The sequence below is a fragment of the Trachinotus anak genome, unplaced genomic scaffold, assembly GCF_046630095.1.
Source record: "Trachinotus anak isolate AG129_WGS33_773 ecotype Australia unplaced genomic scaffold, CSIRO_AGI_Tana_v1 ptg000032l, whole genome shotgun sequence".
Classification (NCBI taxonomy): domain Eukaryota; kingdom Metazoa; phylum Chordata; class Actinopteri; order Carangiformes; family Carangidae; genus Trachinotus; species Trachinotus anak.
Genome location: NW_027273883.1, coordinates 5,282,255 through 5,298,802, shown reverse-complemented (window position 1 = coordinate 5,298,802; position 16,548 = coordinate 5,282,255). Strand labels below are relative to the sequence as shown.

At 40.4% G+C, this 16,548-nt stretch overlaps 1 protein-coding gene across 1 annotated transcript in view; it reads left to right on the top strand.

The window, feature by feature from the left end:
• Positions 1 to 16,548, top strand: part of agmo (alkylglycerol monooxygenase) — a 51,966-nt gene that overhangs the window by 10,788 nt on the left and 24,630 nt on the right. The window contains exons 4-7 of the mRNA XM_071470803.1: positions 10,399 to 10,502; positions 11,805 to 11,900; positions 14,820 to 14,886; positions 15,162 to 15,227. Of these exons, the coding sequence (XP_071326904.1) occupies positions 10,399 to 10,502; positions 11,805 to 11,900; positions 14,820 to 14,886; positions 15,162 to 15,227 (333 nt within the window). The remainder of the gene's footprint in view (positions 1 to 10,398; positions 10,503 to 11,804; positions 11,901 to 14,819; positions 14,887 to 15,161; positions 15,228 to 16,548) is intronic.

The following is a 16,548-nucleotide window of genomic DNA, read 5'->3' as shown; positions in this document are numbered from 1 at the left end:
TTGCTTGTTGGCATTTGTGTTTGTTATGAGACTGTTTTGTGTCGCAGCGCTGGTTGTGGTTTCAACTCTTCCATCATCCCTTACCTCTCCACTCCCTCCTGTTCCTCGTCTTTCGTCTATCTTGGATTCTGTGTCTCAGTTTTGCTCAGCTGTGATTAAACTCCTGTGAGTTTTGCGTAGTTGCCCTTTATAAACACTCTTAACATCATCACCTGTTGATTCCTGTGTTGCCGCTGCTTCCTGCGCCTCTGACTAAATTGACTAGAGTCTCTTTAACAACACCTGCCAAGCCTCACTTGACCACTTGAGACCGTACTGAGTAAACTGAGGTTTAACGTCTCTCTCTAGCTCTGTTTTTTCATTCGTTACACAACCATTTCTGGCACTTTTCATGTGAACAAGTGAGTGATTTATTCCAGGAGAGACTGTCTGAAAATGTGCTCAGTTATCTCCATATTTAAATAATATCACGTCTCTCCGTCTTCATGACGGCCAACTTTTAACCTTGCCTTTAAGTGTGCACATTCAGACCACTTCCAGATGTGGACCAGCCAATCTGATTGCTTTCTGATCATAATGCGTGACGAGTGCAATTGACACCTTGCATTAATGTCTGTTTTTCCTCAACCAGACACAAATCGCATGTTAATGCCAGCGTGCTAATCAGTGCAACGCTGTGCAGATTCATTTTTCTTTCAGTCGACTAATCATTTATTCAACAAAGTGTTTCAGCTCTATTCAAAATAAAAAGATACTAATAAATAAACTCTGTAGTCTCTGTAGCTAGAGTAACAAAGAAAACTGACCATTTTTAAACAATATCTTTGAAAATTAAACCAAAAAAATCCCTTTTCTTCCTTTTCCTTCTCTTCATCTTAATGTTATTGTATGTTATTATCTACATTTTTGCCCCTTATGTATGTGTGTTTATATTATATGTTCATTTTGTGGTTTATTTGTCAGTGTTTGTTTTTGTGTTGCTACATGACCGTGTTTAGTGTTAGATTGAATCTGTGGGGTTTTTTTGTTTGTTTGTTTTCTTGGTGATTATGCAGTAAAGTGTGTTGTGTGGACAGTAGGTTGTTTTATCACAGAGTAAAACCAAACCAAACCAAACCATTTTTCCCACTGTGGTAGATCAGCTCTTGTAATCTGTGATGGGACAAATTCCCAGTTTAACCTCAGTGTCCTCGTCACCTTGACAGAGAATCGTGTAAATAAAGCTCCACACTTATGTTTTGACGATCCAGGAAACCAGAGTGAGCAGCACATGCTGATGTTTTGAGGGTTAATGGTCCATGTGTGCGACTTATTTTTAGAATTACCATGGTGATGAGTGTGCTGAGTAATATTCAGTGAAACCTGAAAGGGGATTTAATGATGTGTGTGTTCCCGGAGTTGCCCTCATTGTCTGACGATGCAGAGCAGTGACGCTCACAGTATCAAATATCTGCTCGGTTTATTCGGTTGGAATTCTTTTATTTTTGAACTGCAGAATCACTTTTTATGAAAAAAAAAAAAGTTTCCACTTACTTTCATTTCCTCTTTTTCCAGCCCGTTGGGGTTGTTATTATGGAACATTGTGGGGTCGCAGATAATTGTCTGGTGCTGTGTGGCCGCAGCGCTCGCTCAGGATGTATAAGCTTTTTCCCTTGCTACCAAAGGGACGCAGCTCGCCGTGACCGCAGGACAGGGCCGGCACGGTCCTCACTCCTCGCTCTGGTCAGCCGAGGTCATCTCGGTCAACCAGACTTTGACCTCGGGCTCTCTCCAAAGCAAGGTTCAACCAAAATATTCCAATGTGTGGGATGGATGCTGCCTATAATGAAACACTGAGGAATGAGACCTATGTAGGATGTGGCTAGAGAGCAATTTAATGAGTGTCAAATTGTCATGTAACAATGCTTTAGGAGTGCCTGACTTGTTTTATTGCTCTTATATCTTGGAACAGTTTTACAATCTGACCAGTTTTTTTTGCATGAAAACAGCTTGAACACTGCATCTATAATCCTATTGTGTCAAGACATATGAGCTATAAATCTCAATATTACATAGTAAGGAAAAATCACAATAGAAAACTGCAAAAAGAGGCAAAAGTGACATCCTCTGCTGGGAAATACAAGCCCTTATTAGCCTCAGTGTAAAATATCAATTTCAGCTTGACCAGTTTTATGGCCCTTTTTTTCATAGTTTCCCTCTCTTGACTGCCACATGAAAGGACAGCTCAGAGATAATTAAGTGGAAAGTCCTTTGAAAGGCGGTCAGTCGTCTGTGCCGATGCCTCCTTCGCCGAGGAGACATTACTGCTTGGCTCTGCTCTTGCCAGACACTGTGATCTTGGAGATAGCAACAGATTGAAAAGGAAACTGAGCTACGCGCCAGTCTGCAGACGTTTAGGCCTGGATGAAATTCAGGACTCTGCATTGACAGAAATATTAGCAAAATCCATGCAACTAGACCGTAGCTGTGGCCTTCGCTTGGCATTTGGTCTGAAGCTGCGTAGACAAACACCAGCCGTGGTTAAAGTTGAGGCAAACGTGGAATTTCAAACATTTGAATGACCTTTGTGCATACATTGACTCAAATGAAGTGCTCCTTTATCTTTACTCCTGATATCAGTATTTGCTTGAACTCTTGAAAGAGGTGAAAGTCCCACAGTTATGTTCTACTAAGTATCTAAGTTCCTGATTGCATTTTTATATATTAATAAAGGTGTAAAATTTCAGTTGCTGACAGATTTGAGAGAAAGTATATGTTCTTTAACCCTCGAAATAACATGACCCTGACTGAATATTTAATCAGTGGTTTATGTATAACAGCCATCAAAGCCATCCTGTATAAACACGTTAGTTCAATAACCTGGTGACTGACCAAAATAGAAATCCAAATTCCAGTTTGCCCCACATTTTTCCTGCTGTTTTCCCCTCAGGTCCTCTTTCACCCTCAGACAGACTATATATATTCGGAACCCTTCTATTCTCAACCAGCCTGGAACCAGATGGGTTTTGGGTGAGCAGGAGGCCGACTCGGTTCAGATGCGGCCATGTTGTTGACAGGCCTGTTGATTCTGTTTATTCTAACCTCATATGGCAAGCACCACTAATAGCAGCTCTACTCTCGGGCAGCATCTATATCCAGGCATGCCAGCCAGGCTGAAGCCATTAATCAGCAAGTCAGCTGTCCGTACTCTGATTATATGTGAGGTAATGGATTTGCACTGCAGTTGTCTCACCACACCAAGCGCTGCTGCTGTGTTACACTTATAGCTCAGAAACATCAGAGAATCACTCAAAGGTCTCATGAGATGCTGTCATTGCACCTTTAGTGTGATGCATTTCCTGTTGAAGCAGGACAGTGATTGGTTGATTTGAAGTGTAAACTGGTCGGCTGTTAGGAAAAAAACAACGGTGATATTGTTGAAAAATTCACCATCGGTTCAACAAAATGAAACCAACAAAGATGCACAATTTTCCAGACTGTTCAAGAGCCCTTTTCATTTTTTCTTCTACCAAAGCCCAAGTCACCATTACTACGGTGGTGTTTCCTTTGTAAACCAACACAATTACACTGTCATGTATTTAAAGGATTTCACTTTTCACAGCTTTTAACAAGAAATATCCAGAAGATCCTGAAAATTTTTTTATATTATTGACAATAATCATGTCACCTTCCTACACTCGGATTTGAGTCTAACTCATTTGTCAAAAAGAGAAACAAATCATGCAATAAACAAAGTTAAAGATCATTATTATTATTATTATTGATGTTGTTTTCAAATTTTCTATAGATATCATGATAATATAATTATCATTGAGATTTTTTTTTAACCACAATAATCATATGAAGAAAATCTGATATTGTGACATCCCTGTTTTACATATTAAAAATGTCAAAGAAATGCCATTTAAATAAAGGTTATAATCTAAAAAAACATTTCAATGAGAAAACTTCATAGCTGAATAGACCCCCCTTCACCTCTCTGCAAACCACCTATGGAAAAAATGCAAATCAAAGCAAAGCCCACAAGCCTCTTATCCATGAAGGCAGTTTTCTTTGCGTCACTCCCCCTTTAAATCTTCATGTTTTTCAAACCATGTTTACATTATGAACAAAATGCTACCAAAGGAGCGACCCAGGGCATGTTAGACTATCCGACCGGTCTGACCTGTGTTCCACTGCTGGCCTGCTGATTTCTTGCCAGTTGGTTACTGTGAATATTTACAGTCACTAGAGAGCCCGACATTTTAAGCTTCTACAGGATCTTTTGCTCATACTTCTTGTCAAAAGCTTAAAAAGAGCTTTGCAATAGTTTCTGTGTCTTTGTCTTGCTGATTCTTTGTTGTCACACCTCTCCCATTACTTCAGTTGCCCTGCCACCTCACTTCATCCTCTGTAGCTGTTACCTGGTGTCCACACCCTCCCTCCCCCTGAGCTCTGCAGACAGCTGCAGCTGTTAAGACAAACAGATGTGCTCAGCACTCCTCTGCTCTCCTACGCTGTCCTCCATCCCCAAGGAGACGCAGCCGATGTGGATGTTATTGTTTAAAGAGGAGTTTCTCCTGGCTGTGTGGCAGGGTGGAGGGCGTGCGGGTTGGGATGGATGGGTGGGGGGGGTAAGCCTGCCCTGGGGAGCCCGGGGCTCCATAAATCTTCACTTTGACGGCAGGTTCCTGGCGCAGTGCAGGTTGCAGGGCTGACAAAAGAATCCGGGCCCCCGCTCGGTTTGCTGGTTCTATCGGTGTGGTTTGGTCAGGATGTGGGGGTCTCGCTCACGGCAGCAGAAGAGAGCAAGTGAAAGGCCTCATGGGAGGCAGAGATAACATCAACAGTGATCTATAGGTCACTGTGCTCTCACTCTCTGTCTGCTGTGTGTGTGATGACAGAGAGAGAGAGAGAGAGAGGGAGACTGGTCTGATTAAACCTAGTCATCACAAAGAGACAATGACCACAGCGCCTGTGTAGAAAGTGCAGAAAAGAAGAGTGTGTTATGATCGTTGAGAGGGTCGCTGAGCTCAGCAGAGGCCACAGTCCGGCCGTCTGCTGCCCTCGTGTGCTCCCCTCGCCGTGCGGACAGACTTCCCCCTGTCAACACTGTTGACAGACGAGATTTCCACTGCTGATGCTGCTGAGGACCAACCCCCACCGACAAGAGGGTGTGAATATGAAGGATGAATATGAGTGGTAATGAGTGGATGTTTCAGAAGTAACATTTTTTTCACAATCTGGGTGTCTATAGTGACCAACATAATCAGTCATGCTAGCTTGGTTAGCCCTCACCTTTGACCTCTCTCATCAACAAGGCGTTAAAGTCACTGAGATCACACTTTCTGATGTTTGATGTGTACATTAACTGAAGCTTCTGACCTGTATCTGCAGGATTATAGGCACTACACTGCTGACACGTGATTGGCTGATCGGATAATTGCATGAATTGCATGAAGCAGACATTCCTAATAAAGTGATATTAAAATCTTTCATAGAGTGGCAACAGTGTGAATCACTACTGCGTGAAATCAGTTTGCAGCAGAGCAATAAAAGAAGAACTTGTAATTTAATCAATTTAAATTGATTTTAAATATAATAAAGTATAAGAGAAAAGTCATTTTACCTCAGCCGTCACTTTTCTACACATAGTTTTACACCCTCTTTGTGAGAGCTGTAAGTGGCCCTGACCAGGGTTAGTGTGTTTAGTTTAGTGCGTGTGACTGAGCTGTGTGGACAGCATGAAGTATGGCAGCAGCGGAGGGGAGTTGGCTGACCGTCCCACCGAGTCCAGCACTCCCTGTTTGGGTTGGCACCCCATCCAAGAGCCCTCCAATCCAAACACTGGAGGGCCATTCACAGCCCATTACCTCTGTGACTGACAGGGCAGCCCACCACTCGGAGGGCTGCACATGAAGGACGTTGCCCGTTAGTGCCAGGAGTTTGTCGCTTAGGGTGATGATTTAGGCAGCTGATTGATGTGCCTGTAAAAGCATTTCATAAGCTTTGAGTGGTTAGAAATAGATTGATTTGGATCTCCTTCTATGCTGATTATTTTTCTTTTGTCTGGTCATACTTTCTTTTTATAGCAGCATTATTCAAAGTACAGTTTGATAATCACTGGCACTTAACTGCAGGCCCCTACTGGAGCTGAATTTATGGGGCTCAATAGGACTTTGGTTCTTGCGTTTATATGAGTCTGGTTATGTAAGCACCACTCCTGACATGGGGTGAGGTGGACGTAAACAGACTCTGTTAAAGTCTAACTCAGTCATGTTAACATGACTGATTATGACTTATAGGCTTTGATTATGTGTCATGATATGATTCAACAGCTCAATTTAAAAATGTAGAATATTACGTCACCTTGCTGCCAGTCCTTCTCTGTTGTTATACACAGAGCAACGGGAAAGTAAGGTTTTTTGTTGCATCTAAGTGATAATGGACGGCATGGTGCTGCTCTGGTTAGTAGGGCTGGGATTTTTTTTTTTTTATTACAATTTTTTTAATCGATTTCTGTTTTATGGTACCATGATGGCGACAACATCATATCCGTTTCTGGCAAAACAGGAAAATCCCAAACAACTGGAGATCAAGCCCGCACCGTTACAGTGATTACAGAGATAACAGAGCAAGGCCCACATTTGTGCTGTGTGAAGAGTACAAGCCATCTTAGTTTTTTTTTTTTTTTTATTGTGATTTATTATTTTTATTGTCTAATTTTCTTTATAAGCAGGGGCAGCTAAATGTAGCCATTTAGTTAAAAACATTCTGTTGTTGTACATGTTATGATTGTGAGTGTGAAAGGTTTTTTGTCTTTATATCAGCCCTGTGATAGACTGGTGACCTGTCCAGGGTGGAGTACACCCTTTTCCAATGTCAGCAATTAACTTCAGCATACATTATACGGTTGAATTTTTTGACCAATGCTGAATCACCATTCATACTGACTTATTCAGCGGTTCACATTGTTGTGGTGTTGTGTACATTGTCGGCAGTTTCCCTTGATTAGACAAATAACTGACTAATCAGTGTTTCGTAAACCTAGCTACATGAAAAGTAGTGATGAAAGGGTTAATGAGAGATGGATGCAGCTACACAAGTTTTGTTTATGTAGCTTACACAAATAACAACTCTAAAATCATCTTTTTAAACATTATAATAATTGTGAAAACTGTTTCATGCTCCTGGCAGCTGCTACTGTAGCTTCTGTTTTGAGTGAAAATTACGTTGGCAGCGAGGACACATCACTCACTACTGATTTCTTCCCAACAAGAAATTGGCTAACATGAACACAATATAGGGCTGAGCGCCAAAGGAAATTCCAAACCTTTGACGAAACCAAAACTATTTGCATGGTTATATCACAAGAGGTGTAGTTTTGCAGTTCGTTATTTTAACTGTTAACTAGTAGCAACTGTAGCAAACATTTGCTATGAATTCCTGAACTTAGACTTTCCCTGACCACTGATATGGGTGAGCTAAGCTTGAGGTATTCTGTGATATGACTTTAATGGAGATGTGACAGCTAATATTTTCTGCAGCCATGGCAAAAGCAACAAGCTGTCCTGAAGGAACAACAAAACAGGTCGTTTGTTTTTTGTTAAGGCTCAAAAACCTGGTTAAGGACAGATTGTGAACATTGTGAAAAGAAACAATCTTGACTATTGGTATGAAATTGGATATGAAACAGCAAGCTGCTTTGTTTACCCATCCTTCTGCCCCGACTCCTACTTTAAAAGGTTTTGTGATGCTATAACTTTGTTGCAGTCCCTCCGCCTTTGTTCCTGACAGACAAAAGTCATAATTCACAGCCACTAGGGGTCCTTGTCAAGTAAACATAAACATAGTTTATTTTGAGGATTATAATAAATGACTAATGCTGCCCCTTTCACTGGGATGACAGTCTTAAATGAAGTGTCATAACCTGTCCATCACCTCCTTGTTATTCCTGAGAAGTCATGAGTTGCGGCTCACTGGAGGCCAGTTGGAAGTGCCGTCCTCAGCGTTTCTCTACTCTTGCTGGGAACGCAGACTCTGTGGCATTGGTTCTCACCATTAACGGGGCTTCCCTCCTGAATAGGCCCTGCCAAACTATGCAGTGTCCCGCCGAGTCCAGAGATGAGGACATGGGCTTGCAGTGAAGCCTAGCGGTTCTTACTTCCTATCAATGACAACGAGCATCAATCTTAACCGCCCTTAGTCCTGGACCCTGCCAAGCACGACTCCAGTGAGACGAAAAAAAGCAAAAGACTCAGGCTGTTGGAATTAAACAAAGGCTGGATTATCCTCTGAATATGTCTCTTTGCAAGACAGTTCATCTCTGAATCCCCCATGGTTCAGAGCGGAAGAGACGTCATAATTTTTGTTCTTGACTGCTGCAGTCAGTCTTCTTTTCTCCCCTTGTGTTCCCTCTCCTTGTTTCCTCTCCTCTCCTGACTGTCTGTCAGTTGCGTTGAGAGGGCAAATAAAGTTTGAAATAAAATCCAACCCTGTTGCTTCCATTTTGACTCCATCCAAAATACACCATTTAACACTGAATATGACACTTCCAAAAACACTCCGTGTGACATTTACTCTCTCACACCTGCTGAAATCCAGCAATAACCCTGTTAAATAAGCGAGGTGTGGAGTATCGCTCGGAAGTGGTAGTTTTCACTCGGAGCTCTTCGGGGTTTCCCCAAACAGTTGAGGAATTCCACCTTGTTTTAACTGATTGGAAACGTCTTCGGGCCGATCGTGGTGCTCCTCTGCTCACACAACACTCACCTTCATTCTCAGCAGTGTGTTTTTTCAGGTGCGACAGACCCTCGACCCATTGGGTTTTACGACTGCCAACCCCGATGCAATTCACAAGTTTATTAAACAGCGAGAGAGGAGGAGTTGGGAGATGTGGCTTTTGAACAATTTCTCAAAATAGAAGGGAGAAATGCTGTTATTGTGTGTGTGTGTGTGTACGTGTCTGTGCATACATGGACATGTGTGCTTGAGCACTGTTGCCTTGTGAAAACATCACAACTTCTGATTTAGTGATTGGTTAAAGGAATAGTCTGACATTTTGAGAAAAACTCTTCTTTATTTTCTGGCGGAGAGTTTGGCATTTGGTGATGTGCAGATATGAAGCTGTAGCCAGGAGATTGCTAGCTTAGCTTAGCACAAAGAATAGAAACAGGGTGGAACAGCTAGCCTGGCTCTATCCAAAGGGAATGTAATCTGCCTATAGGCACCCCTAAAGCTCACTAACACAACTAGTTGTATCTACCTTGTTTGATCGAGACAAAAACTCAAGTGTAAAGGCTACGGTCTGCCATTTTACAGGAGGTTCTGTGGTGGACTATTTCTTAGCTGGGAGCAATAAAACCACTACAGCCACACGTAACCCATCATATTTAGCTTACAGACATGAACTACACCTTCAAAGCAAAGGAACTGGGGATAACAAAAGAAACGTGCAGATAAATTAAAATATGCATCTTTATCAAGGTAAAAATAATGTTGTGTGGGGACACACACACATTTATATGTATCGTGTATTTCTAAACTTGACATTTTAGCTGCTTCTCAACCACCCAAATGTAACAACATTCATTTATCCTCAATCTTTTCTCATCAATAAGTTCAATTGTTGGATAGTTGATCCTTTAATTACAAATCCCATCATCACATATCGAGGCTGCTACATGAAACTTAAACCTCATTTAATTACTTTGGCTGATTTTATTATAATGAATACATTATTGTACATAGTCGAAATGGGGCTTTGTGGTCCTGCAATATTTTAAGGTTACTGTTCTCTCTTGTACGGCTGCAGAAGCCAAAGTGGACCGGAGGTGCCAAAAAGCACAGACCAGACGGGGTGGTCCGGAAACGGCCCGGAGATCCAGTGAAACTTAACAAGCATGTTCCCTTTGGATGTTAAAATGAAGTGTAACACAGATATTAATGTAGCAAGTATCACAACACAGCAGAGGAATGTAAACTGGAGCACTGGGACATAAGGCTGGACGTTTACCAGCTGCACCCGAATACCCCCGCCATCATAATAGCGTGAGCCCCACTCCCCCAAGTGGACAGCTAGACTCAAGCCTTGACTTTTCATCATGGTTGGCCAGGAGCTGGACCAAAATGGCTCCTTCTGTAGGATGAAAGTGTCTAGTTACTCGTCTGGGGAAGAAGCAGAGTTGATTGTTGACATAAATCACTTGTCCTGGTGATGTAAAGTCAGCTGAACGTGTGTGTGATGTAAAGGAGATGTGTGGAGAGTTATATGACTGCTGTTACTTCTGTAACAGCAATAAGAAGGTGAATGAAGTGATAACCTCTTATGAGATTTGAACTGTTAGACTCATGTTTTGTGTGTGTGTGTGTGTGTGTGTGTGTGTGTGTGTGTGTGTGTGTGTGTGTGTGTGTCTCCAGAGGTGGCCTTCCTGTGGGCTGCTCACCAGGTTCACCACAGTTCAGAGTACTACAACCTCACCACCGCCCTCAGGCAGTCCCTCACCCAGCAGTTTACATCATGGGTAAGGTCTTATTCGCTCTCCTAAATAATAAGTCAGCAAAACCCATTTGTTAATTTAAAAGCAATCAGAAGAATTGATCCTACTAACAATTGTTGCCCAAGGAGACACGTGTCTTCATAAAAATAAACATGGGCACTGTAGTTTATTATGATCCCACAAACATTTTGATGATAACTAGTAAGGTGGATGTGTCTTAAAGGTGATTATAAAGCAGGTCTAGGCTCTATATTAATAAAGTGAAATTATCAAAGCCTCAGTCCACAGTGAAATGCACACAACCTGTATTCAGAAACTGAGCCTTAAAACGAGCCGTCAGGACTTCTGGGACTTTGTGATGTCATAAAAAAGCTGTTGCCTCTCTCAGCTGTGCCCCAAGTCCCGCCCACCTGGACCCATCATCCAACCCTCCAGGATTTGGAGTGTGTACCTGAAATCTGCCACATTTTTATTCAATCACTCAGAAAACAGTCGGCCATTGGCTCACCGACCTGTTGTTACTAGAGCTCCAGAGAGAAGTCTGAGAGAGGAGATGTATAAACTACACTGAGATGGTTTTTGGTTCGTAAAACCACAAATATCTTCTCATGGATATCAACACTTCAGATAAAACACTGGAAAAGTGTAAAATGTATTTAATTCACAACTGAAAATAGTCTCCAACAAATGCACTATTTCCTCACATTTGAGTAATGTTTGCTAAAAAAAACTACAGTTCCCATCTGTTTCAAGAAATTATTTATTTAGCCTTTTTAAGAAATTAAACTACATGTTCTCAAAGATTTACGTCTTTAGTCGGAACCAGTAGTGTTGAGTGTTGTATCCTTTAAATGTAGTCAGTGTTGAAGAGCAATGTTTTGATGCTCTGTGGTCCCCATAATGTTTGTATCAGGTGTTCTAATTTACACAATACAGTAGTAGCATACAGTGGCATACATCAATTTGTAAAATCACGAGTATTTGACAGATTTCGTATTAAAACAACCTCATAAAATAGAACATGTGTGTTGTTTCCGACCACTATTCACACGCCAGCGGTGGTGTAACTGTGTGAGGAAATGCTAGCGATGTTTCTAAGTTTGTATATCAAAGTTAACATTTTTAGGGCTGGAAACATCCCATCTGTTGCACATAAAATCCCTTGACTTGTCCTTTCATTATACAATATGTTAATAACAGAGGAATATTAACAGGAAACAGAAACCAGCGGTTCAGGCTTGGTGTGAGGCCCCCATGACGTTGCTGTGAAGATGTCACAGGAGATTTGTCTGATGTGTTCTGTATTAATTTTCCTCCTGTCTTCAGATTTTCTACCTGCCCCTGGCTCTGGCTGTACCTCCGTCGATCTTTGCTGTTCACATACAGTTGAATCTGCTCTATCAGTTCTGGATCCACACGGAGGTGAATACTGAAACAGGTTATAGGTTCTGTCATCAGTGTGACTGACTGTTGTGAAAAACCCTGAAATAATCTTGACTATTAGGATTTGGCAGAATGTCACATACAGTAGATCTGTATAGTGATGAGAGATGTGTTATGCTGTGTAAACTAAAGCAAGGACACTACTGGAGGGTGCATGATAGATGATGTTCCTGCTAAAACATTTAACAGTTGGAGGGATGCAGTTAGACCGATCACTGTCCAATAGCAGCCACAGGTCCTGTTTTAATTTTCTTTCACTCTTTGACTCTGTGGCTCTGGATGGGAGCATCAGCTGAGTCCTATAAATGTGCATATTTAAAAAAAACAAACATTTGATAGATTTAATGTAGGTACATATTCTTATAACTTCTGCGTGTTTGTTGTCATTTTCTGGAAAAATATGTAGGGCGTCTGAATAAAGTAAAAGATGATCCTAATCAAAAACTATAATAATAATAATGATAATAATGATAATAATAATAATAATGACCTTTATTTGCACAGAACCATGTTACAAAGTGGTTTAAGTAAAATGGAAATAACACAGTCATAGAAAAATAAAGAAAAGTGCATTTTGAAAGGGAACAAAAGTGACTTAATGGTCACGGCACTCTGTGTCATGACATAATGATTAATGGGGTGATGAGTGTGTTATAGCCTTGCGTATACCATAGAAAAAAATAGATGATCAATTTATTATTTGATGGAGAAAATAAATGCTGACAACTTATTAACTAAAAAAATCAGGATACAGCTTCTCAAGGGCGAGGACTTCACTGGTATATGATTAAACATTACTATAATAGTCAATAATACATTTTTTTTAGTTTCTTGGTGTTTAGGAAATTAAGTTTATATATATGGAGAACATGAATATTTTTGTATAATAAAATATTGAAATACAACCCACCAGCATGTAGCACTAGTACTGTACGAATGTACTCCATGCACTGATGCTGTGCAGAGTTAATCTGACAGAACAAAACAGTCTGTAAAGTTATCTTTCTCCCTGTGCCAATACTAATCCGTCTGCTAAGTCGAGCCTTTGTAGACTTAGTGTTGCAGTGAAACCTGTATTCAATAAAAAATAATGAGATTTTATGAAATATTCCAAACAGAAGCATGACCACTCTGTCTGCCTTTAAAGTGACTGGGAGTATCACTTTTACAATCCCCATGATCGTTAGAGGGAATGAATGGATTTGGAACGCCTTCCATCTTTTAGTGCACTATTAGTGAAAACAGTCATAATAGTCACAATTTTCTGAGGGGATGTAATTTATGCCTCCTTTATGGGCTTTTTTTGATGTCACGTAATTTACTGGCACACCATTTTGCTGCAGCCTCAGAGCCGTAGTGAAGTGGTGGAGACCCCTTTTCATTCAAGATAAAGCTCTCACGCTCGGCTGCCAGACGCAGCCATTACATGGAAATAATGAATCACTGAGAAATTCTCCCCAGCCGTGCACGTTTCTCCATATTAAGAGGCCGGTCGTATTGATGAGAAACATCAGAAATATCTCGGAGTCACAACCAGAAGAGAAACTTGAACTGTGTGAAATATGCTCAGTGTGACCTCTGTAATGACTCACTAGAGCATCTGTTTGATATCTAAAAGAAGAAAATGATTCATGTTAGTTTTATGCACAGACTGAACTCGTGGTGGATTCAGCTGCATGTTGTTGATACTATACATGTGCATGTTTCTTCTATGTGTGTTAATGGCTTTAACCATTATCAGCAGTGTTAGCAGCACTTGTCCTCATTCCCATTACTATAGTTGTTCGGCTACCAGTCAACAGATATCGCTCTTTATTGACAAACTGAACTTGTATGATCTTGTTAATCAGTAAATCAAAAAGGTTTATGGACACAGATTAATGTATGAAAGTGATATCGACAGCTCACTGCAATAATATACTTTAGCTAAACCTTCAAACAGGACATATGTGCTTCCTTCCAACAGTTTTTTACAGCAATCGCTTGGTTTACTTCCTGATTCTGGAGCTGCAGATGGTCCAAATGAAGTCCATTGGCCAAGAAGTTGAGCTTTATGTCCAAACCAGACCAGGATATTTTTTGAGTATTATTTACAAGATGTCTATGGACTTTGGTCTCAATAATGAAGTTGTCTTTTTATTTCCAGAAAAGTTACAGCATGATTGATTGATCTCTTACTACCACTACCAGAATTTTCATCTGCAAACGAGAAATATCAACATCTAATGGATAGATTGCCATGAAATGTACTCATGATGTTCATACTCCCCAGAGGATGAACCTTTTCTATTTTGGACACTCCGTGAGCTTTCCCTTTGTATCACCATTAGGCCAAAATGTCTTTGTATGCAAAGTTTTGTACACAAGATTCTCGTGAAATTGGCTGAGCATTAACATGCTCCCAAGAAGATAAACCCTTTCATGATAACTTTCCTCCACCATGAGAACAAACAGAGTCTAAGAGTCGGGTTATGCTCGAACAAAACTAGTCCGTGAAACGTGGACACTGTGAGGCGGGTTGAAATCCCAGCTGTCATAGGGAGGAAGGAGACATATGGAGATAATATTTCTTTTGCATTTATAGTGTTGCACTCAGTTGTACACCTGAAAAGTGGAAGAAATGTTTGTATAAAGAATGAAAAAAGAGAGATTTGGTGAGAAGCTCAACATATCTGACCAGCCACGGCGTGAAATGTGTATGAATGTTGGATAATCAGGTTTACAGAAATTGTCAATGTACATGTTGTGACACTGTTAGGTGTGCAGAACAGAAAATGTAAAAGCTTGAACTACCTATAGATTTAATTACTTTTATTTATTTCATACCAGAATATGTGACAGACTTTAAAGTTTGGCTTCATTTCATAGATTTAATGTCCTCTACTTTATTTCCTTCAGTTGATCCAAGACCTTGGACCTTTGGAGTGGGTCTTCAACACCCCAAAACATCACAGAGTACATCACGGTGAGTTTTATAAATGAGCAAGAAAATCAAATCTTCTTATTTTACAATGTTTTCCATGGCTGAGCTGGTGTATCGCCATCAAACATCTGAGAAAGACTAAGAGGTCGATAATTGTTTAATTTTGTCCATTCCAGTTTCTTTTTTGGCAGGTTGACCAGTCAGGCTTGGGAAAACATGCCACTGAGATAATGGAATGAAAGGGGGCATTTGAGTCCAAGGATTGGGTTTTTTTTAGAATAATTACTGTGGTAACCTCACTAAAGTTATCTCCCCAGGGAGGAACCTTTATTGTATTGACAAGAACTACGGAGGAATTCTGATCATATGGGACAGATTATTCGGTAAGAAAAAGTCATCAGTAATTTTCTTCTATTTTTCCTTTTCAATGCCTCAGTTTAGTTCATTACAACCATTGAAAACATTAGTTGGAGTACTTTGCACTTTGATACTTTCACAGTAATAATATAGAAGATAGACCTGCTTTAGAATCAGAAAAGAGTTAAATCTCACTTTTTTACAATACGGGACCTTTAACTGTGAAATTACCATTTGCTGCTAAATCACATACTGTTGAAGAAGACAGGAGTGGCGCTACAGAACAGTTTGAAGTGTTAAAGCAGACCCAGACTGTGCTAACCACACAGAAATTTATGACGCACCAGTTATATATTTAAAGTTTTGCACTGTAAAAATTTATGTTTTTTTTATTTTTATTGTTATTGATGTGTTGAACTACGTTACATAAAATTTTGCACACAAAGTGTTGAGTATGTTTATGACTCATAAACAAATATTAGCAGTCTGTGAGGTAAAACTGCTCTTAAAATTATTTACTGTTACACGTCTCAGTCCAAATTTCTAAAACAATTTTCTGTGTACTGTTGAAATAAGTTATTAGTTTACTGTTTTGGATTTTCATATAGCATCTGCACTGGTGTCTGTGATGCCTGCCCTGTCATTATTTGTTATTGAATGGAAACCAAAAGTTGTGGTGTCACCATTTATTGCGTCAAAATGAGGGGAAACCGTGACTCTATAAACTGTAGGTTTGGATGTAGCCTTTACACTGGACTCAGCAAGTTTGTATCAGACGTCAGTGAGAGGTAACTGATTAAATTTTGAGGTTTACATTACCCATAAATCCCTGAGGCCATTTTTTTCCCTCTCCATGGCTGCAGAAAGTTTTAAGAGTTTAATCCCAGAAGCCGTTCTTAATATTCTGAAGGAGTAACTGTTATATTTTATACATAAATTTTGAATTTTTCCCTTTTCCAAAAGTTTGGCAAACGTTTGTCTTATATATGCCTCTTGTCCCCATTTTAGCATCTTTCAGCTTATTGTTTTGGTTTCCAGCAGCAGCAGCAGCAGCAGGGAGTTATCAGCAAAAAAAAAAAAAAAAAGCTCTGATAAACTGACTGCACACCTGTCCAGCACCAAACAGCCGACAGTTAACCGTCCCATTCTCGTGAATGCCATATCTCAGTAGCGTTTAGAAGGAATTTCGTCAGTTTTGGCACAAACATTTACTTGGACTCAAGGACGAACTGGTTAGATTTTGGTGGTCAAAGGTCAACGTCACGGGTGACCCCACAAAACATGGTTTTGGCCAAATATTGATTCTGGATAAACAGGATGTACCCTGAAACTGGCATACAACTACAA